Source organism: Pseudopodoces humilis, chromosome 25 (assembly GCF_049639895.1).
Source record: "Pseudopodoces humilis isolate 2021_Gansu_Grassland_sample_001 chromosome 25, ASM4963989v1, whole genome shotgun sequence".
Lineage (NCBI taxonomy): Eukaryota > Metazoa > Chordata > Aves > Passeriformes > Paridae > Pseudopodoces > Pseudopodoces humilis.
The window spans coordinates 1,933,256-1,952,285 of record NC_142224.1 but is presented as its reverse complement, the minus strand read 5'-3'; the positions used below and the strand labels follow the sequence as shown (position 1 = coordinate 1,952,285).

The 19,030-nt window shown below is 49.8% G+C and overlaps 2 protein-coding genes across 2 annotated transcripts; one reads left to right on the top strand and one right to left on the bottom strand.

Annotated features, from left to right (window-relative positions):
• Nucleotides 1-947: 947 nt before the first annotated feature.
• LOC148182585 (ubiquitin carboxyl-terminal hydrolase 36-like) lies at nucleotides 948-6,072 on the bottom strand. Its single transcript, XM_088066719.1, has 7 exons — nucleotides 5,931-6,072; nucleotides 5,406-5,516; nucleotides 4,797-4,867; nucleotides 3,477-3,617; nucleotides 3,176-3,276; nucleotides 2,903-2,991; nucleotides 948-982 (listed from the first exon to the last, which is right to left on the bottom strand). The coding sequence occupies exons 1-7, from the start codon at nucleotides 6,070-6,072 to the stop codon at nucleotides 948-950; spliced, it is 690 nt and encodes a 229-aa protein (XP_087922845.1).
• A 7,895-nt stretch (nucleotides 6,073-13,967) lies between these two features.
• Nucleotides 13,968-17,795, top strand: LOC148182584 (uncharacterized). Its single transcript, XM_088066718.1, has 5 exons — nucleotides 13,968-14,022; nucleotides 15,074-15,119; nucleotides 15,669-15,711; nucleotides 16,621-16,959; nucleotides 17,514-17,795. Exons 1-5 carry the CDS (start codon nucleotides 13,968-13,970, stop codon nucleotides 17,793-17,795), a joined length of 765 nt encoding a protein of 254 aa, XP_087922844.1.
• The last annotated feature ends 1,235 nt before the right edge of the window (nucleotides 17,796-19,030 follow it).

Sequence of the window (19,030 nt, the reverse complement as noted above, 5' to 3'; positions counted from 1 at the left end):
TATTTTCAGCAAGGTAAGCAGCTCAGTCTCGGTGTGCAGGTGGCACAGTGCCCAGGGCAGGTAACAGCCAGTAACAGGGCTCTGGCACCTTTATATGGGATCATTCCCCAGATGATTGCTGTTTTGGAGGAGGGGATCCCATTTCTTTTGAGATGGGGTCATAGTTCCTCTCTTTGGCAAAGAAACCAGTCTTGGATCCACACGTTGGATAGTCTTGGTGAATTTAATTGCTTTTTCTAGTGTACAGCTCTGTCTGTTAGAGCTGCTGAACCACTACAGGGGGAATGCAAAAGCCAAGCTGCTGAGAGTTTTGTCCTGGTACCTTTAACATGTGAGCAGTCCCTGGTGCTGTTCAGTTTGGCTCCTGACTCTGAGGCAGAAGGATTATGATGGTGCCTAGAGCTGAGAGGGAAAGTGCAGATACCAGGGTGGTGCAGTTCAGGTTATAGCCAGGAAGAGTTCTCTCAGCTGGCACTTTTGTGAGCTCTGCTTTTGCTGGATGCTTTTGGATTTGTAGCTGAACTCCATGACAGTGCCAATAGTTATTAGCAGAAAGGATTTCATGTTGCCCTTTGAGTGTGGTGCAAATAAGATTTTGTACTTGGAAGGGGAAGGCCAGTGAAATCTTTTTGTCCTGACAGAGTTTATCTGAGAGCAGTGATGTTTTCAACAAGGACCATTGGCTTCTCCTGCAAGTGCACAGCGCCATTGTGTGGTGATTTTCTGTGTCAGGTGAACGCCAGGAGCTTTTCTATCCTGGCACTGTTAGTGAGGGAACAGTGAGCGCAAAGTCGGGGTTCCCTTGTGGATCCTGGCTGTGATGCTGCTCATTCCTGGGAAGAAAGACAAATCGTCTCATCATTGACTACGCAATTTATAGGCTGCAAAAGAAAAGTGAATTCCAGCACTGCCTCTTTCTTCCAGAACCTTTTCTGTGCTGAATGTTTTCAGCTGCTGAACTTCTTGGTTTTGGAACTGGACCCTGAGAGACAGAAAGTGCCTGAGGGTCCATTGAGCCGAGCACACAGAGCTGTGTGTGCTGCATGTTAAAAAGCTGCAAGGCAAAAGTGAAGGCCAGCACTTACTTTTTGTTTTAGGCTCTCTGGTGTGGGAGCAGTTGTTGGACATATTAAATTTTGAAGCTGGGCTCTGCAAGAGTGGAAGAATGTGATGGCACCTGCAGCCGGGCAGGGAAGTGCCAGACTCCAGAAGGTGTGTTGCTTTTCCCAGCATGCAGGTTAAATGTGGAAACAGCAACAGCTTGCTGAGCTGGAACCTTTTGTGACCAAAATTTACATTTGATACAGTTAGTTTGGTTTCAGCAGGTCTGCAAGATTGGCAGAATGTGATAGGACATTGAGTTAGAAAGGGAAGCTCATAGCCTTGGTTTGCATGATGCTGTTGCTATCCTTCAAAGTCAATGTGAAACCCTCAGTGTGAAATGTTTTCTCCTCTATTGCTTCCACATTAAAATGATGGAGCTGCATTCAGTGAGAGAGCACAAATGTAAATGTGCACGCAGCACCTGGCCTAAGCACCACCACCAAGTTATCTGCCAACCTGCTGGTGCCCTCTGCCCCAGCTTCCAGACCATTAGTATTGGAAAATGTTAAACAGGGTAGGTGCCAGTGCTGGTTCCTGGGAGACACTGCTTGTTCCTGGCGCCACACAAGACTGGGTGCTGCTGAGCAGCAGCCCTGGGGCTCAGCCATCCAGCCTGTTTCAGTCCTGGTCACTGCTGGCTCATGCAGCCCACGTTTCTTTGAGTGAATTGAACTTCATATTAACAAACCCAAAATTGCCAGGTGGGCACACGCAAGCTCACAGTTTTCAAAATCCCATCACACCAACATCCCTCACTGCGTGTTTCCACCAACTGCCCCAAAACATAAGGAGAAGGAAACACCCCGTAAAATATTCATGGAAGGCCAGGAAATGGTTTTAATTATGGCTTTGGCTCTTCTGCTTGTAGGTTCCAAATGAGTGTTTCCTCCTTTTCCTTTTTGACTGGTGGAAGTCCCTGAGCTTCACAAACCGTCTGCAGAGATGGCAGCCCTACCGTGAGGGTCTGCTCTGCTGTTTCTGTCTTGGCAAGGGTTGTTCCCAAGCAGCCCTGTGTGCTGGAGCACGCTGGAAGCTCCTCCTGGAGGACCCTGGAGCTGTGTCATCCCTGTGAGCGTTGTCATGACCTGGAGGACGCGTTCTCTTCCTCTTCAGTGCTGAGTTGTTGTAGTCGGTGGTGTTCATGATCCAGCTGCGGCGTTCATTGCCCCACAGCGGGGATCTGCTCCTGTCCCTCTCCCTGGAACTCTTCCTCTGGCTGTTTGTCACCCTCATCCTGCCAGGCCGAGCCTGTGGTCCTGCAGAACCTGCCTGGCTGCTGGCCTGCTCCTGACTGAGGAAGGAATGGGACGATGGACAAGGCGCCGTGTCTTTCATTTGTGAATCGGAGCACCTGGAGAAAAAAAGAGGGATCTCTGTTTAGGGCATTTCTTGCAGATTTATCTGGGATTCAGTCATTTTTTTGGAGTGGTTTCTATGACAGAGAACCAAGGTCACCAATGGGAAATTCAGACACCTGGGGTCTTCTTGCCAGGCCTGTGCCTGTCACAGGAAGCCTTTGTCTTTACAGCCCCTACAGCCTCCACTTCACAGAATGGGTTGGGTTGGAAGGGATGTTAAAGCTCATCTCATTCCAAGCCCCCTGCCATGGGCAGGGACACCTTCCATGATCCCAGGCTGCCCCAAGCCCTGCCCAACCTGGCCTTGGACACTCCCAGGGATCCAGGGGCAGCCACAGCTGCTCTGGGCACCCTGTGCCAGGGCCTGCCCACCCTCACAGGGGAGAATTCCTTCCTTGTATCTAAATTAAATCTTCCCTCTTTCACTTTGAAATTGTTACCCCTTGTCCTGTCACCACACTCCCCGATAAAGAGCCCCTCTTCATCTTTCCTGGAGGCCCCTTTAAGTCCTCTTCTCTGCATCAGCCAGCTTCAAAGAGCAGACAAGGAGCAGCTTACACAGGACAGCAGCTAAAGCCCAGCAAGGGATGAGAAGAACTGGTGTGGGATAGTTCAGAACTGAAAGCACTGAAGGATGCAGGGAAGAATTGTCTCCTATGGCAGAAACACTCTGGAGGAGAAGAAGACAAACAGCAAAGCCACCCTGGTATTACCTGGCATAGAACAGCAAATAGGCTTGCTGCCCCAGAACTGTCTGGATGCCACAGCTATCCACAGACACATCATTCATCTTGTACCACTGCTCATTGCTCGCCTGCAAAGGAAGGCATCCATCTCTGAGGGGAAGGGCAGTGTTTCTGCACAGGAAACTGCCAGACCAAGAGACACAAAAACAAGTCCAATCCAGCCCCAAAGCTGGAGCTCTCTCAAAGCCTTGGCTGCCAGAAACACTGCCAGGATAGTCTGAGTTCCCAGCACACGCTTTTCCCTGTCAGGAGGGAAGTGGCTCTTCACCTTTGTGTAGCAGAAAAAGTGTCCACCAAGGCAGGTGTGACCAGAGTGCACCACAACAGCATATAAGGAGTAGAGGACGGGCTCTCCAGCTGGGTCAGACATGTATGGCCGGAGATCCAAATACTCAGGATACTCCACGACCTATGGAGAAACCAAGATGGCTCAGAGATGTTCCTGAGCTAACTCATGAAATAGCCTTCAACATGTAATGGTCTGGGTGGGAGGAAATGTTCTCGGCTGGTCTTCCCATGGGAAGTCTCCTCTCCCCAGAAGGGAACATGAAAATCCCAACATGAGCAGCTTGTGACAGAGCCTTGGGGAATCTGCTGCTCCAAAGAGGGAGCTGCACTCTGGTTTCATACACACCTGGCTGAGCTTCCTGCTGGTCTGATCATCAGCCCTTCCCAGACACACCGTGAGGATCCTGGGTTCGTGATGGACTGTGACCATCTTGGAGGCAGAAACCTTCTTCTTACACCTTGAAGCCAAGCACAGAGTGCCAAGTGCTGAAATGAAGCCGACCTTACCTCGAGAGTGCCAGACAACCTTGTCTTTCTCACACCCTGGCACCAAACTTAAGGCTATTGCAGCATGTGAGGCCATAATTAAAAAATCTGTATCCCATTATTGTGCATTAAACCTGAGAAACTGATTCTGCTTGATTTCACACAGTGCCTCATGCAGCATCTGGTGATAGTATATGGTAAGAAATCATCTTACTTGCTACATTTGAAGCACTTTCTCCCATTCATCTCCTTGGGTGCCACAAAATCCTCCAGAGCTGTGTTGAGGGATGAGGCTCCCTGGAGAAGTGGGAAAGGAGATGCTGAGCTGTGGGGAATCCCAAACCTTTCCTGGGAGCTGACAGGAAGACCCAGGCTGAGGAGACCCACCAGGACCCCACAGGGAGTGTTTGCAAGGAGACAGAAGGAGGGTGTGATACTGAACATTTCCCTGTGTCCCAGGGGTTCCTGGGGCCATCTAGAGCTGCCTCTCAGTGCCACTGCTCAGTTCAGCTACTGATGGTGTGCAGGGGCATCAGGAGTGAAAACTGATCCAACCCTGGGGTCTGGATGGGTGTTGAGGGAGGACCAAGGGAAGAGGGAGGACAATGCAGAGGGGACAGTGCTGCTTAAAACCAGCACTGGAGTGCTGCCAGCAGTGGCACAGCCTTTGCAGAAGGACACTGTCCCCTCCACTTCACACTCATTTCACACACGAGATCCCTTGTGCTTGCAAAAGTTTTCAAGACAAATGTTTTGGTTCTGGAAAGCAACAGGGGCCTTGGGACCTCTTGAAGCACAATTGCAAACCTCTTACCTTGATTTTCAGAAGGATATCCAGGAAGATTCTGTAGAAATCAAAAACTGTGTTGCAGCTCAGGCATGTGACTGGAAGGAAAATCAAAATGCTGAGGGAAGTTAATTGATGGTGTCAGTTCATGCTCCTGGGTCCTCCTTGGCCAGTCTTCGCAAGACCAGCTGCGTGTCACAGGCACATAAGGGCACAGAAAATGCCAAGAAGGGCAGTAGTTCTGGAAGCATACCTCTGGATCTCAGCAAGCCCCCAAATATTTGATGGATGATGGTAGCTTCTTCAGAAGGGACGTCCAATCTGGAAATAAATGGCAAGGCAGAGAGTTACATCCTCCAAGAGCTCAGCACTGAAAGCCCTGGGTGTAGCTTTTCCTTGGTGGGAGCACTTCAAGGAGCCCAACAGATTCAGGAACATTGAAAAGGGAATTTTCTTGTGCTTACTCGCTGCATTCACCCAGACAAGCTGTCTGCATGGCACTGACAGCACAGCGTAAGAACTCGTAGGCATCTCCCGGGATGTCAGGCTTAAATTCTCCTATGACTAAGAAAAGAGTTAGTAGTTCTCCCCTCAAAGAAGGAAAGAAAACCTGTCAAAGCACCTGAAATTGCTTACATTTGAGGTCCCTGATGATAGCTCTGGGGCGGATGGCAGTGGCTGAGGAATACAGGGCTTTCCGAATGTGGGCTTCCATGACGCACATCATGCAGAAACCTTGCTGACAACCTGAGGAGGGAGGGAAGCTCCTCAGGTCAGCAAAACAACCCCCAGGTGGAAAACCTAATGGAGGTCTTGAAGTTGTAAAGCCTCTCTACTCCTCTTCTCCCGAATGTCCTGACAACCCTGGGACATTTTAATGCATAGAAAATGTTCTTCATACAGAGACCAAACTGGCACAAGTTTTCTGTGCAATAAGCCAAGAGGGTTCAACTCGAAGGGACAGAGACCCAGGGCTAGGAGGAGGTGCTTTTCTGAAGATGAATGCACCTTGATAGGACAAGTGGCTTTTAATTTGAGTGTTTGAGGAGCATAAGCTCCTGGGGCTAACAAAGAAGGGCTGCTGTTCTCCTAAATCCAACTGCAGAAATCTTTGGGATGTGCCCAAGAGATTTAAAAGGAGATATTTCTGAAAGTACTCACAGACCCGGCTGTGCTGACGAGAGAGCAGGTAATTAGCCAGGGGGGCTGTGTATGTCAGGCACTGCAGGATGACGTTGAGGTAGCAAGTGCTACCAAGGTTGTAAAGTCCTGCTCCAGGTCTCCGTTTCTGCTGCCAGTCCATGCAAATCTTCTCTGAGGTAGAAAGGATCTTTTGTGATGGAGTCATTCCCTCTCCTTGACTGCAGGCAAACAACATTTGAAAAGAGATGAGATAATGGGTGGGGGAAACAGTGAGCTGGGGGGGAGGACAGTGGGGGACAATGGGGGACAATGGGGGACAATGGGGGATAGGTGCATTTTCCCCTGGGTAATGGCCAGGCAGGGCCCAGAGAGTGGTGGTGAATGGGGCTGCATTCAGTTGGCATCTGGTCACTAGGAGTGTCCCCCAGGGATCAGCGCTGGGCCCAGCTCCTGTTTAATATCTTTACTGATGATTTGGAAGAGTTAATCAAGTGTACCCTCAGCAAATTCACAGACCACACCAAATCTGGAGGGTTGGAAGGCTCTGCAGAGGGCTCTGGACAGGCTGGATCAGTGGAATGAGACCAACAGTACGAGGTTCATCAAGACCAAGAGCCAGGTCCTACCCTTCAGTCACAATAACCCCACCCAGGGCTCCAGGCTGGGCAGAGTGGTTGGAGAGTGGCCCAGGCTGGAAGGACCTGGGGGTGCTGGTCAGCAGTGGCTGAATGTGAGCCATCAGTGTGCCCAGGTGGCCAAGAAGGGCCAAGAGCATCCTGGCTTGTATCAGGAATGGTGTGGCCAGCAGGACTAAGGAAGTGATTGTCCCTCTGTGCTTTGGTGAGGCCGTGCCTCGAGTGCTGTGTCCAATCCAAAGGATTGTCCAATGTCCAAAAGTCACTGATGTGTGGTGCATGCCCAGAGAAGGGCAATGAAGCTGGGGAAGGGTCTAGAAGGAAAATCCTATGAGGAGCAGCTAAGAGAAGTGGGATATTTCATCCTGAAAAAAAGGAGGCTCAGGGGTGACTTTAACCCTTTCTATGACTACCTGAAAGGAGGCTGTAGCCAGGTGGGGTTGGCCTCTTTTCCCAGGCAACAACCAATAGGACAAGAGGATATAGAGTCTGGAGCTCTGCCAGGGGAGGTTCAGCTTGGACATCAGGAGGAATTTCTCCACAGAAAGAGTGATTAGATATCAGCATGGGCTGCCCAGGGAGGTGATGGAGTCACCATCCCTGAGGTTTTTAAGAGAAGACTGGACGTGGTGCTTTAGTGCCATGGTCTGGTTGACATGGTGGTGTTTGGTCAAAGGTTGGACTCGATGAGCTTAGAGGTCTTTTCCAACCTAATTGACTCTGTGGTTCTGTCTGTGAATATTTAAATGCTGAGTTCACTCTATGACACCGAGGACAACAGCTCTAACCCTCAAACCAGAAACATCAGGGGAAGCCTGTTGATATCTACTGAGAGGGAAACACTTCTAGAAAACTGTTCCCCTGCTAATCTGCCTCAAGTCCAACAAATCCACACTGATTCCTGGGCCCCAGGCTGCCTTCCTTTCCCTCTAGAGCCTCAGATTTTCAGATCTTCACTTTTCCTGATTGTAATGTGATGAAAACAAGCAACACCTGGGTCTGGCTGCTCTCAGGGAATGCCCCAGAATTCACTCCAGGCTGTCAGCACATAGACACTTAGGGATGCAGCAGTGGCCATGTCCGTGGTCCGTGGGCATTCACAAAGTCCGAGCCAGCTGGTGAAAATGTTACTCAAAAAAGTCATTCCCTGTTGTAGCCATTGTTCCTCTCAGGTACAGAGTGGAAAGCTTTGGATGACAAAGGATATCAGGACCTCCTCCAGAAAGATCACCTGTTGGGAAAGGAAATATTTGTAGCTCAATAAAATTATTTTAAAACCCCCAAATGCCCAAAAAAACACCTTCAGCTGTCAGAAGTGTTTTGTTGGTGCTTGTGGCTGCTGCCAAAGACAAAGAATACTTGGGAAAAGGCAGGCATGCACGTAGCAGGGAAAAGAGCCAAGTTATCCCAAGGGCCAGCTCAGTCCAAGAGAGCTTTTGCTGGGCCACTCCTGAGGACACCAAGCATTGCACAGGTGAGCTCACAATCACCAGCCACCGGTTCCACATCTCTGCCACTTCTGTGACACAGCACAGGACACACTGTTGGCCCTGTGGCCACCACGTCCTGGCACCTCCCGCAGCTGGAAGTCACTGGGCCACCCAGGTGCTGATGCTGAAGGGCTGTTCATGGGCCAGCAGAGCTCCTGCAGCTTCCAGGACCTGCAGCAGGCAGAGCAGCCAAAGCCTGCTCAGGGCTGGGATTGAGCCAGCTCTGGCTGGCACACTTGGGGTGCCGGTGGTTCCTGTTCCTCCCAGGTATTGGACTGTGCCCATTGGGCTCTTTGGGTCATTTTCAAGGAATTTTCTCTGTGAGCCTCGGGTTGACCCTGAACTGGCTCTAGCAAGGAGACACCTTCAGTGATGGCACAGAGCAGACTTGAGCTGCCTACCAGACAGCTCTTTCACCCTGGAGCTCCCAAAAGTGCTCATAGATGGCTTTTTAGCACTAGGATGCTTTGGAATCCAGCCCTCAGGAGAACATCTTAGGCTCCAAACCTTCCTTTTAGGGTGCAAGCTCCTCACTGAGAGCTCAAAGCCTCGTGTTCCTCATGTCTGAAGCTCCTTTAGAATGTGCAAAAACTGATTTCTAGAGTATAAAGTCCCATTTTGAAGGCCAAAAGACTCATTTGTAAGGTCCAAGTCTGTCTTCTAGTACCCATAGCCTTTTTTAGGACCAGCAGTTCCATTTTTAAGATCCAAAGCCTCCCTGTTTGATTCCAAACCATCCATGTTTGTGCACACTCGTTTTTATAACCAATGTTCTTTTTCAAAGTCTTGTGCACAGAGGCAGAGAAGAACCAAAAGACATTTTACTGTGTCCAACCAAAACCACCTGGGTCAGTCTGGCTGCTCTCAGGAAATGCCTTCTACCCACTGTGCTCAGTTCTGGTTCCTCTCTGCCCCAAGAAATAAATCCTTGGTCCTGGCTGAGAGGGCTTTGGGCACTGCAATGGAAGCTTCAAGCAGTAAAAGATGGCTTTGGGCCAACTCCAAAGGAGGACTTGGGTCTTAAACCAAGCATTGAGCTCTAAAAATGGACCTTTGGAAGGGGAAAGGAGGGTTTGAACCCTGAAGTTACGTTTTGGGCCCTCAAAAGATGTTTTGGTAACAAAAATAGGTCTTTAGAGACTTAAAGGTGTTGAGCCAAATTGCAGACTGAATCATAATGAGGAGGGTTCGGTCCCTCATAGATGGGCTTTGAGAGCTAAAAAAGGAGTTTGGGCCCAAATCTGAGACTTTGGACTCTACAAATGAAATTCTGGACCTTCCAAATGAGACTTGGGGATTTCAGAATTACACTCTGGGCACTTCTGATGAGCCTTGAGACCTTACGTGCAGGGCTTGCAGCTTAGGAATGAGGGTTTGTGCCCAACAAAGACCACAGAAATTACACTGTGAACCCTAAAAAAGGTGAGAAATTTGAGATACTACAAATGACCCTTTGGACCCCAGAAAAAAGTGAAATTTCTGCTTCCTCTCCAGCCCCAAGGACCAAAGCTTTGCCCAGCACAGGTGAAGGTTGTCACTGTACTGTCACAGGCCAGCAACAGTCTTCTGTCCTGGCACCTTTTGTGTGGGAGCAATCCCTGGACATACTCAGTTTGGGAGCTCCTGAAAGAAGAGTGGGGCCTTTTGGGGTGGTTTCCTGCTTCCTGAGGAGGGCAAGAAGTGCCCTGGGCCTGGGCCAGGGGCACTGCCCCCTTCTCTGGGGGATTTTCCTCCAGCTGAGGAGGATGCAGGTGTTGTCCCACCTTGGCAGATGTCGGATGTAGCCACCACCGTGCTCCAGATGGCTGTTGGCTCTAGAAAGCAAAGGAAAACCAGGCTGCACTTTGTGTCTGCCAGCTCTCAACTCTCCAACCCCACTGGGCTGTGGGGCATTGGCAGGTGTGTCCTTGCTGTCCCCAGCCCTGGTGGACACAAGAAAAGGCTGCAGTGCTGAGTCTCGGTGCCTTCACACTGCACTGGTGGGTCCTGGCAGCACTCCTGGCAGCTGTGGGTACCCTGTGATGATCCTGGGGTGATGCTGGGCATCATGAGATGGAATCCATCCTGTTCCAGAAGTCTTGGATTGCCTCACACTGCTGGGCTGACCCTCACCGGGTACAGCTGTGTCAGCCTGTCCTGGGATCGTTTTTGTTGTAGCTGGGAGCGTGCGTGGCCAGGACCCAGAGCTTATCTATGCCACCTCCATCACTGCTGGGGCAGGGGTGAAGGGAATCTCATCCAGGGACAGCGGGTTCCTTCTGGTCAAGAAAAAGGTTGGGGTAGCTGGTGCTGATTATTGTGACAGGCTTTCCATGCAAATCCTTCTTTTCTCGTAGTTTTTGCTATTAATATTGTTGCTGTTAGTTTTCTTTTCTCATTGCTGTTTCCAGTAAACTGTTCTTTATCAACCCATGATCTTTGCCTTTTGTGCCTCCAGCTGGAGGTAGAGGAGGAGGAGGGGAAGCAGCACGTGGCTTTAGCAGAAATACTAAATTGAGGAATACTAAACCATGACACAGCTGTGCTGCAGAACATTAAAACTGCAGCTGGGAGGTAGAAATACATCAGCTTGCCCAAAAAGCTGTTGAAGTGGAGCCACAGAGCTGGACTGATGGGGCTGCCATGCTTCCCAGTGTAACATGGGACACCCACGTTTTAGGTTCTGCCTTGTTTTCATTTAGATGTTCTCTGTACTGTTCACAAATATTTGGAGCTCTGTAACCTATTGGATCAGTGGCTGGTTTCCCCAGTAATGTTCCTGGCCTTTCACTGGGCACAAAGACAAAACAAATTGCAGAGCTCCAAGCCCCAGGGGTCCCAGGTCCCTGTGCTGGCTTGGCTCTTCCAGGCTCCCGAGGTTGGGAACAGCTCTTGGAGATCCATTTCATGGGCAAAGTACAGCCAGTGCCAGGGGGAGACTCCAAAGAAAGAGCAGGACCTGGGGGGAATGGCATCACCACTTGTCTTCCTAATTGCTGCTTTTTATCAGTTATGCACATTTTCTAAAACCTATAAATGTGTGCTCACCCCAGTGGGGGTGGGCTTTTGTGGACATCTTTCCATACCTGCCCCTGAAGGCCTTCAAATAAAGATCCACTTTTACATTACCTCCTTCCTGAAATGATCTCGAGCTGCATTTCCAGGTTAGGAAAAGGCAGCACCCACACCAGGAAGGATGAGCACTCTCACCCTCACCATAGGGACCTACTCATGATGAAATAATGGTGAATGGAGAGATTTTGGTTCTCTAGGAGCCATCAATTTCAGCTGCTGCTGAAAAGGCAAGAGCCATCCCCATGGATCAGGGACGAGCCCTGCTTGAGCTCTGGTGTTTGCACAGGGCAGAGTCTGTGAGCTCAGCCTCTGATCCCAAGCCAGACCATGCTCCTCTGTCCCTCTCAGTGCCAGTGGCTGCTCTTCCATGTCCATTTCTGTGACAACACCATAAATACCTTCTGTGGGGCAGAGAGGGAGCAGTTCTGGAGGAGTCTGTGACACTTGGTCCACAAGGAAATGCATCCCTGGGGCATCACCTCAGTGTGGCCACATTCTGCAAAATTTGTGGCGTGTTTGACTAAAAAGAAAAGCTTCAAAAAGAGTCAGTGAAATCAGCAGCAGAGATTTTTTTCTGGGTTTTTTTTTCTGGATTTTTTCTGGATTTTTTTCTGGATCTCAGCAGTCCCAGCAGCTGGTGCTGAGTGTGAGCTGTGGAAGCAGAGGGTGGAAGGCCTGCAGTGCCAGCTGCCAGGCTGTCCATGCTGGGCGAGGACAAGGGGGGAATAACCTCTCCAGGAGCAGCTGGCAGTGGGATTGGGATGGGCTGATGAGCAAAAAGGGTTTTAATTGTTCATTTTTCTTCCCCATCCTTCCTTCTCCTACCCATGTCCCCACCCCACTTCTGACCCCTGAGGCACCCAAGAGAGGAGAGCAAAGATGAAGTGGGGCTGGCAGAGCTCTAAATTAAAGGTTCTGCCTTTATTTCACTCCAAAGTTTACAGCCATAGGCTTCTATAGAAAATCCCCATTCCCACCCCCACCATCCCAGGGAAGGACACACTCCCTGCCCCAGGGGGCTGGGGAGGAAAGTCGAGGGAAAGCACTGAGCTGAAGCAGCCCCAGGCAGGCTGTGAAGGGAGATCTCTGTCCCTGGAGATGCTCAGGGGGCTGGGAAAGGTGAGAGTTCCCATCCCCTGGATCTGGGGAGATCTCCTTTGCTCCAGGGCAGATGCTCAGCAGAACCCAGCCGTGCTTGAGTGAAACAAGGAGGAAAAATTTGTCAACAACCTTTGCATGAAAAAAGTAAAACTCAAAAACTATCTCTTCAACATCATTCCCAAAACAGCAAAATAGAACAAAAGCAGCAAGTAAAAACATCATTAATAAAAACATCTACACTGACCCCCTTTGCTTTTCTTCCCACTCCATTTTCCCCCACTGCCTTTTTCCTCCTTCCCTTCTTGCTCCCTTCTTCACCCCAATTTCCCTTTTGCTCCACCCATTCCCTTTCCTCACACCTTTTTGTTTTATTCTGCCTCTCCATTCCTGTGTTCAGAGCTGCAGATTATTCCAAAACTACCTGAGGTCACCTCACATGTGTTGAGATGGGCCCAAATCCTTCAAATCAATGACATCAAAGACTACAAATAAATCTGGGGACAAGAAGCAGGGCAGGATTTGTTCAAAACACCCCAGCAGGCTCAAAACTTATGAATATTTATTAGAATTAATTAATTAAACAGCGCTGTAATGCTTTGTATGTATGGATATGGATTTAATTAGCAAGCTGGTGGTAATTAGCAAGCTGCATTGAGATGGTTTCTCTGAGAATGTTTCCCTGTGGATCCCAGTGTGTTTCCCAAGTGCTCCATTGACCAGGTTTAACTTTAACAAGGAGTGAAGTGCCATGGAAGGCCAGCTGTGGCAATAAATCCAGGATTTTGGCATCATTCTCATATGATCCCTATGCTGAATCCCATTGTTTCCTCATCTCACAACCAAATACTCCAAAATATCCCCCTTGGACGGGGCTTCAGGGTGGCAATCATCTTATGAATGCAGTTTGTCCATGGAAGTCGGTTGGAAGGGCTTCATTTGACTTTTATTTCATTTTTTTCAAGTTAATTCATTCCCCCAGGTGTCTCTCAGCTCACAGGTTTTCAGCTTCACTCCTCATAGAACAACGTGAGGATTAAAGTGTTTCAGAAACATTAAGTCCTCTGCAGAGGCCCAGGACAATCCACATTTTTGTAAAAAAAGCAATTTCATCCAGCTCTTACAAAACCAAATCATAAAAATGCCCGTTTCTTCATCACTTTATCTCACACCATGAAGTTAAAAATGTTTTTCCTCCACTTCCCACCTCAGAAAGAATTTAACTCTCCCAATAATTTAATCTTCAAACTCTTGTCACCCTGTGAAGTGTGTTTTTAGGGGTAAAAATTAATTAAAAGCTACGAAATTCTGAATGCTGGAGGTGGAGGGAGGGTACAAAGGAAGCTGCAAGATGAGGGACACTCAGTGTGGCTCCAGGGAATTGCAGCTTTTGACTGAAACCGATCCAAAATATTCTTTGGGTCAGAAAGGGGTGAGAAAGGGCCATTTGAGGCAGCATTTCATCATTGGGGTGTTATTGTCGCCTTTTGGTTTTGTCCTGCTTTGACAACAGGAGAAAACCCATCAAATCTTTTATTCTTCAACTTCTGATTGACTTTGGAGCCGTTTGATTTGCTCCAGCTCTCAGCTGGGACACAGAGCATCACTCTGCTCCTCTCCCATGGCAACAGAACTCGGTGGCCACAAGAGAACGTTGACCTCAGTCCTGGTTGCCAACAACAGAAGCTGGCCCTGGGACCTGCTGGTGCTGCCCTATGACACAAACAGGTGGCTCTTGGAAATGACCACGTGCCAGCGAGGGAATTTTGTCCTCAGCCATGGCCAGGTGCCGCCCGTGCCACATCATTTTTTCCCTGAACCCCCCACATCAAAGTAAGCGCTTTTATTTAAGGAATATCAAATATTTATGTTTACAGGGAGAACTCTGAGCTCTGCAGGGGCTTCTCTAATGGTTATTTTCAGGCCTTGGTGTTCACTCCTGCGCATTAATTAGTGAGAGCTGTGCTTGTTTGGAATCAGTGAAAATAAGATGGAATATTTTGGGTCTAATTTAAGAGTATTTCACCCTTGTGCTGCCCAGTGTGATTCCTGAGCCTCCATGGAACCACTCCCCAGGTCAGGGGCTGCCATCCCTCGTGGCTGTGGTCACTGCCTTCAGTTCAGTCAAGTCCTATCACAGGGATCTACGTAGCTGCAAAACATCTTAATGCAATATCCCCCCACCAGGGAATGGCAAGGGGGGAAATCCTTGTAAATAATGGGTTTGGGGGTGATAGCAGAAGATATTTTTGTCTTTATTGTTGTAATGGGTGCTTGCTTTCTTGTTTTCCTTGATTTTTATTTGTAGTTTCATAGTGCTGCACCCCCAAATCTAGCTCAGATCTGAGGAAAAGAGGGAAAACCCCAAAAACACACTTCCCATATCTGCTCATCAGAAGGGGCTTAGGAGGAGGGTTCCAGGTTATCATCAGAAAATCCTCAAATCCTTCCAAATCCATTTTGCCACAGCGGAATTTTAGGGATAAAAGTGCATAAATCAGTGATGTTAAAGGTGAGTTCTTGCCAAGCTTTGGCAGCATCTGGCTCCAGGTGCTCCCGGTGTTCAGGATCTCCAGAACCATCTCACACCAGGCACAGCCAGCAAGGCACCGGTGTCCCTTGGCAAGGTGAAAATGAGCCAAAAACCTGCTGGTTTGGGCTTCAGAGTGAAATGTGAGCTCCTGCTGGGAGAACTCGGAGTGAAATCCTTCTGGTGGGCAGACAAGGAACCACCCAGGAACTTCTCCAGGTTCCTGATTGTGGGCTGATGCCCCTCAGAGTACTGGATCCTCCTCTTGAGGTGTCTGCTGGTCTGGTCACCATCATCATCATCACCACCAGCCCCAGCTCTCCTGACATTCCATTCTCTCTCTGTTCTTGGCAGTTGACAGAGGTGCCAGCAGCAGCTGGGGCGTGCCAGATGTCCTTTAGTAAGTCCCACAAATTTGGGGTGGGAGAGGGGATTCCACCACCCTCAATCTCCATCAAGGCTTCTCTGGTGCTGGGCTTGGGTCTTCCAGAGCCAAAACCCACCTGAGGTGTCTCCAAAAGGGCTGAAAAGTCCTGAGATGGGTGGAAAACATCCTCCAAAAGCCTGGAAACACCCCAGTAGTACAGAGAATAAATGATGGAATAGGAATAAACCCCACTTTTCAGTCATTTCACCCAGAGCTGTGGCATTTAGGGCTCTGTTTTCTGCCCTGACAATGTTTTGCTGAATGGTTCGTTTCTTGTTCTGCTCATGAAACTGTTGATAATTGTTGATTTGTACCATTATGGGGGAAAGGAGAATAAAGGGTGTAAGTGATATAGAAGGCAAAAACTGGTCTCTGAGAACTCACTTGATGTTTTAAATTGGTCATAAAACATAATTCTTGGATCATAAACCTGTGTCCATCATCAGTTGTAGCATTTATTAACATTAATTTGTTAATTAGGTGTTGGCACTGTCTCCTTAAACCTTTTTCTGATTTTTGCAGCAATCCACAGGCCTTGAACAATTTTGTGCCTGGATCCAGCATGGTGAGCAACAACTCAGCTCCCTCCCCAAACCCACACAACTTCCACAACACAAACAATTTCTTTAAAGAAAACCTGGATTTCTCTATCAAACCTCCCCAAAGATCAGGATCTTTTTAGGTCTGAGCTCCTGCTGCTGCTCATGCAGTACACCCAGGGATTCTGGGGTGTTTTGAGCCAAAACTGGGAACAGGCAGAGCTGCTGTCCAAGTGCTGGGGAGAGCTTGGAGCTTTCTGGGGCTGCCCCTCGCTGCTGCACCCTCTTTTTATTCCCCATTTTTAAAATTCTGCACCAAATAAATATTGGGAATTTCAGACTGACCATGCTGCTTTCTCAGCACAGAGGATGCAGCTGATGCCTCGGGATTTTGGCTTTTATATTTGTCACACATCTGTAATCCTGCCATTCCTCAGTGTGTGACTCCAAACTCCACACACACTGGGAGCTGCTGCTTCCCCACTTTGGGCAGACACAACAATTCCTCTCCAGGCCTGGCAATCAAGGACACCTCACTGCCTCAGGCCCCAGAGATGGAAACAAAAGGGAGTTGGGGGCAGCAAACTTGGGGGAAATTCCTTCATTCCCTGCAGCTGGAATTGGGAGATGAACACCCAGTGTGCAAACGGAACAAACTTAGAAAAGTGTCAAACCTGTGAGTCGTGGTCCATTTTGGGTGCAGCCCCTGGGGGGCTTTGTCTGCCCTAAATGCACCTGAAGGCCCTTCAATAAATAGAACTGCTTTTTATTCCCTTAATTTTGTCTGGCCTCTGTGTTTAGGTAAACCCAAAAGGCATCACACCAGTGCCTTTGTTTGAAGGCCCTGGCCAAGGCCTTTTCTAAACCACTCCTTGGAGAGCCTTTCATTCCCACCATCCTCATCTCCCCGGGTGTGTTTTCCATCCCTTTCCCAGGTGTGGGAGCCCTCGGTGAGCGTGGTGCAGCCGGTGCTGGCGGTGCCCGAGGCCGGGGGCTGCCGGTGGGGCGGCGGGGATCTCCTCCAGCAGTGCCTGTGGGCAGCGGGCATCACCGAGCAGCTGCTGGAGGCCGAAGCCAAGCGGGACCAGCTCCCCGTGGCTTCCCGCAGCGTCCCGCGGATCTTCCCCGGAGCTGGGGCCCAGCAGCCGCTCCTCCAGCCCTTGGTGCAGCACCTCGGGCCCTTCCCCGGCCTCCAGCCGGCCGTGGGACACCTGGGGGGACAGCAGGTGATGGCCACTGCCCTGCCAGCGCACCAGGTCGTGTTCCTGCCGCAGGCAAGTGCAGCCCCTCATCGCTTCCATCCTCTCCAAACACGCTGTTGTACTTCTGTGAAGGGTTTTAGCTCTATATTTTTTAGTTTAGTCCAGTTTCTCTTTCTTTAAATTCCTATGGATTTCTATTTTGCTAATTCTTTTCATTTTTGGTTCTATTACTTTAGTCCTGTTTCTTTAGTTCCTTCATTTGGGAAAGGGGAAGAGGAATAAAGGAAAAGATCCCAATACTTGAGCTTTTATTTGGCTCAATCTTCACCTCCCTGTGTAGACACCTCATTTGTGGGCTCAGGGCACACAGCCCCATTTCTGGGGTTCAGACCCTGAGAGGGGCACGTCTGCAGCACCTTTTTCAAATCCTGGAGTCCTTAATTTGGGAAAACCCTTGAAGATCCTCAAATCTGACCCTTTTTGTCCTTCCTCGTACCCTCCAGTGGCAGGGCCAGGAAGTCCCTTCCTCCTCACACATTCACCCCAACCTCAGGCAGTTTGTGGGTTAAAAAGCACCAGATTTAGGGCGTGTTCTCATTTCCTGCGTTGTTTTTCAGCCTCTCCAGGTGCCACAGAGGATCATCCTGCAGGTGAAGCAGCCAGGCCCTACCATGCTCACCCTGCTCCCCAGCCCAGCCTCCTGTGTCCTGGGGAGTGGCCAGGGGCCAAGGCCACCAGCCCACAAACCCCACTGCCACCCCCATTCTGCCACCCCATCACACCCTGGAGCAGCAGCACTCGTGCACAGCAGCATCCCCACGCCCCACGCTGTGGGAATTGAGCTGCGGCATGGTGAAAACTTCAGGGACCCAAAATGTGGGAAAATGGATTATTTTGTTTATTTTTAATAAAACTCTTGATGGAAAGCGCCCTAAGAATCCAAAGTGAGATTGTTTTGTGTTAAGGCTTGGGTTTAAACACATGCCTGGTCTTGTTTCATGTTTGCAAGACATCATCACCCTGGTCCCTGTGCAGAGGAAAACCTTCTCCAGCATTTCCATCCCCATTTCTGCTGGGAAGTTGGGGGGTCCTTGTGCCATCCAGCAGCCCCTTCAGGTGAGGAACTGGTTTTCCTGGCAGCACTCTTTGTTTCCAACTTTTTCCACTTTGTTTCCAAGGCTTTCTACTTTATTTTCCCTATAAAGTTTATTGACCAGTTTTCTCCTCCTTCCCAGTTTTGTTCTTCATTTTCCATTTTTTTCCCTCTAATTCCCATTTCCCCCTTTATTTCCAAATTTTGCACCTTCTTTCCTAGTTTTACCCTTTATTTTCTAGTGTTCCACTTCCTTAGCTTTCCCCTTTTTATTTCCAAATCCTCCACTTTATTTCCAAGATTTTCCACTTTTTATTTCCAAGGTTCCTTTTATTTCATTTCTTTTTTCTCCTTCAAGTTTTCCCCCTTCATTTCCACATTTCTCCACTTTGTCTCTTAAGTTTTCTCCTCCCTTTCCAAGATCTCCTCCTCATTTCCCGATTTCCCCCTTGATTTTGAAGGGTTTTTTCCACATGAAAGCCCAGGAGAAACGCTGGGACTTCTTTTCTGTGCAGTCAACAGCTCCGGGTGACAGAGCAGAGGAGAGGGAATTCAAAGTGAGGGATGAGGGTAAAGGATAAAGAAAGATGGTGAAATTCCCGCCTCCTCTGGTCCCACCTGTACCCCTCCGGCCCCACCTGTGCCCCTCCTGCCCCACCTGTGCCTCTCCATCCCCACCTGTGCCCCTCCTGCCCCTCCTGTGCCCCTCCTGCCCCACCTGTGCCCCTCCTGCCCCACCCGTGCCCCTCCATCCCCACCTGTGCCCCTCCATCCCCACCTGTGCCCCTCCGGCCCCACCTGTGCCCCTCCATCCCCACCTGTGCCCCTCCTGCCCCACCTGTGCCCCTCCGGCCCCACCTGTGCCCCTCCATCCCCACCTGTGCCCCTCCTGCCCCACCTGTGCCCCTCCATCCCCTCCTGTCCCGGCCGCCTGCCCGGGCCCGGAGCCAGGCGGGGACACCGCCGCATCGCCCGGGGACCGCTCAGCGGCTGCTGCCGCCGCCGGACCATTCCCGGGGCTCTGCGGGACCATTCCCGGGGCTCGGTCAG

Coding starts and splice junctions, on each gene's coding strand:
- LOC148182585 (XM_088066719.1), bottom strand. CDS start 6,072: ATGGACTGGCAGCAGAAACGGAGACCTGGAGCAGGACTTTACAACCTT. Junction 3,277..3,476: donor ACTTTTTCTGCTACACAAAG/GTGAAGAGCCAC, acceptor CTTCCTTTGCAG/GCGAGCAATGAGCAGTGGTA. Junction 2,992..3,175: donor TATTTGCTGTTCTATGCCAG/GTAATACCAGGG, acceptor TGCTCTTTGAAG/CTGGCTGATGCAGAGAAGAG.
- LOC148182584 (XM_088066718.1), top strand. CDS start 13,968: ATGGCCAGGTGCCGCCCGTGCCACATCATTTTTTCCCTGAACCCCCCA. Junction 14,023..15,073: donor CCTGAACCCCCCACATCAAA/GTAAGCGCTTTT, acceptor TGTTCTTGGCAG/TTGACAGAGGTGCCAGCAGC. Junction 16,960..17,513: donor AGGTCGTGTTCCTGCCGCAG/GCAAGTGCAGCC, acceptor CAGCCTCTCCAG/GTGCCACAGAGGATCATCCT.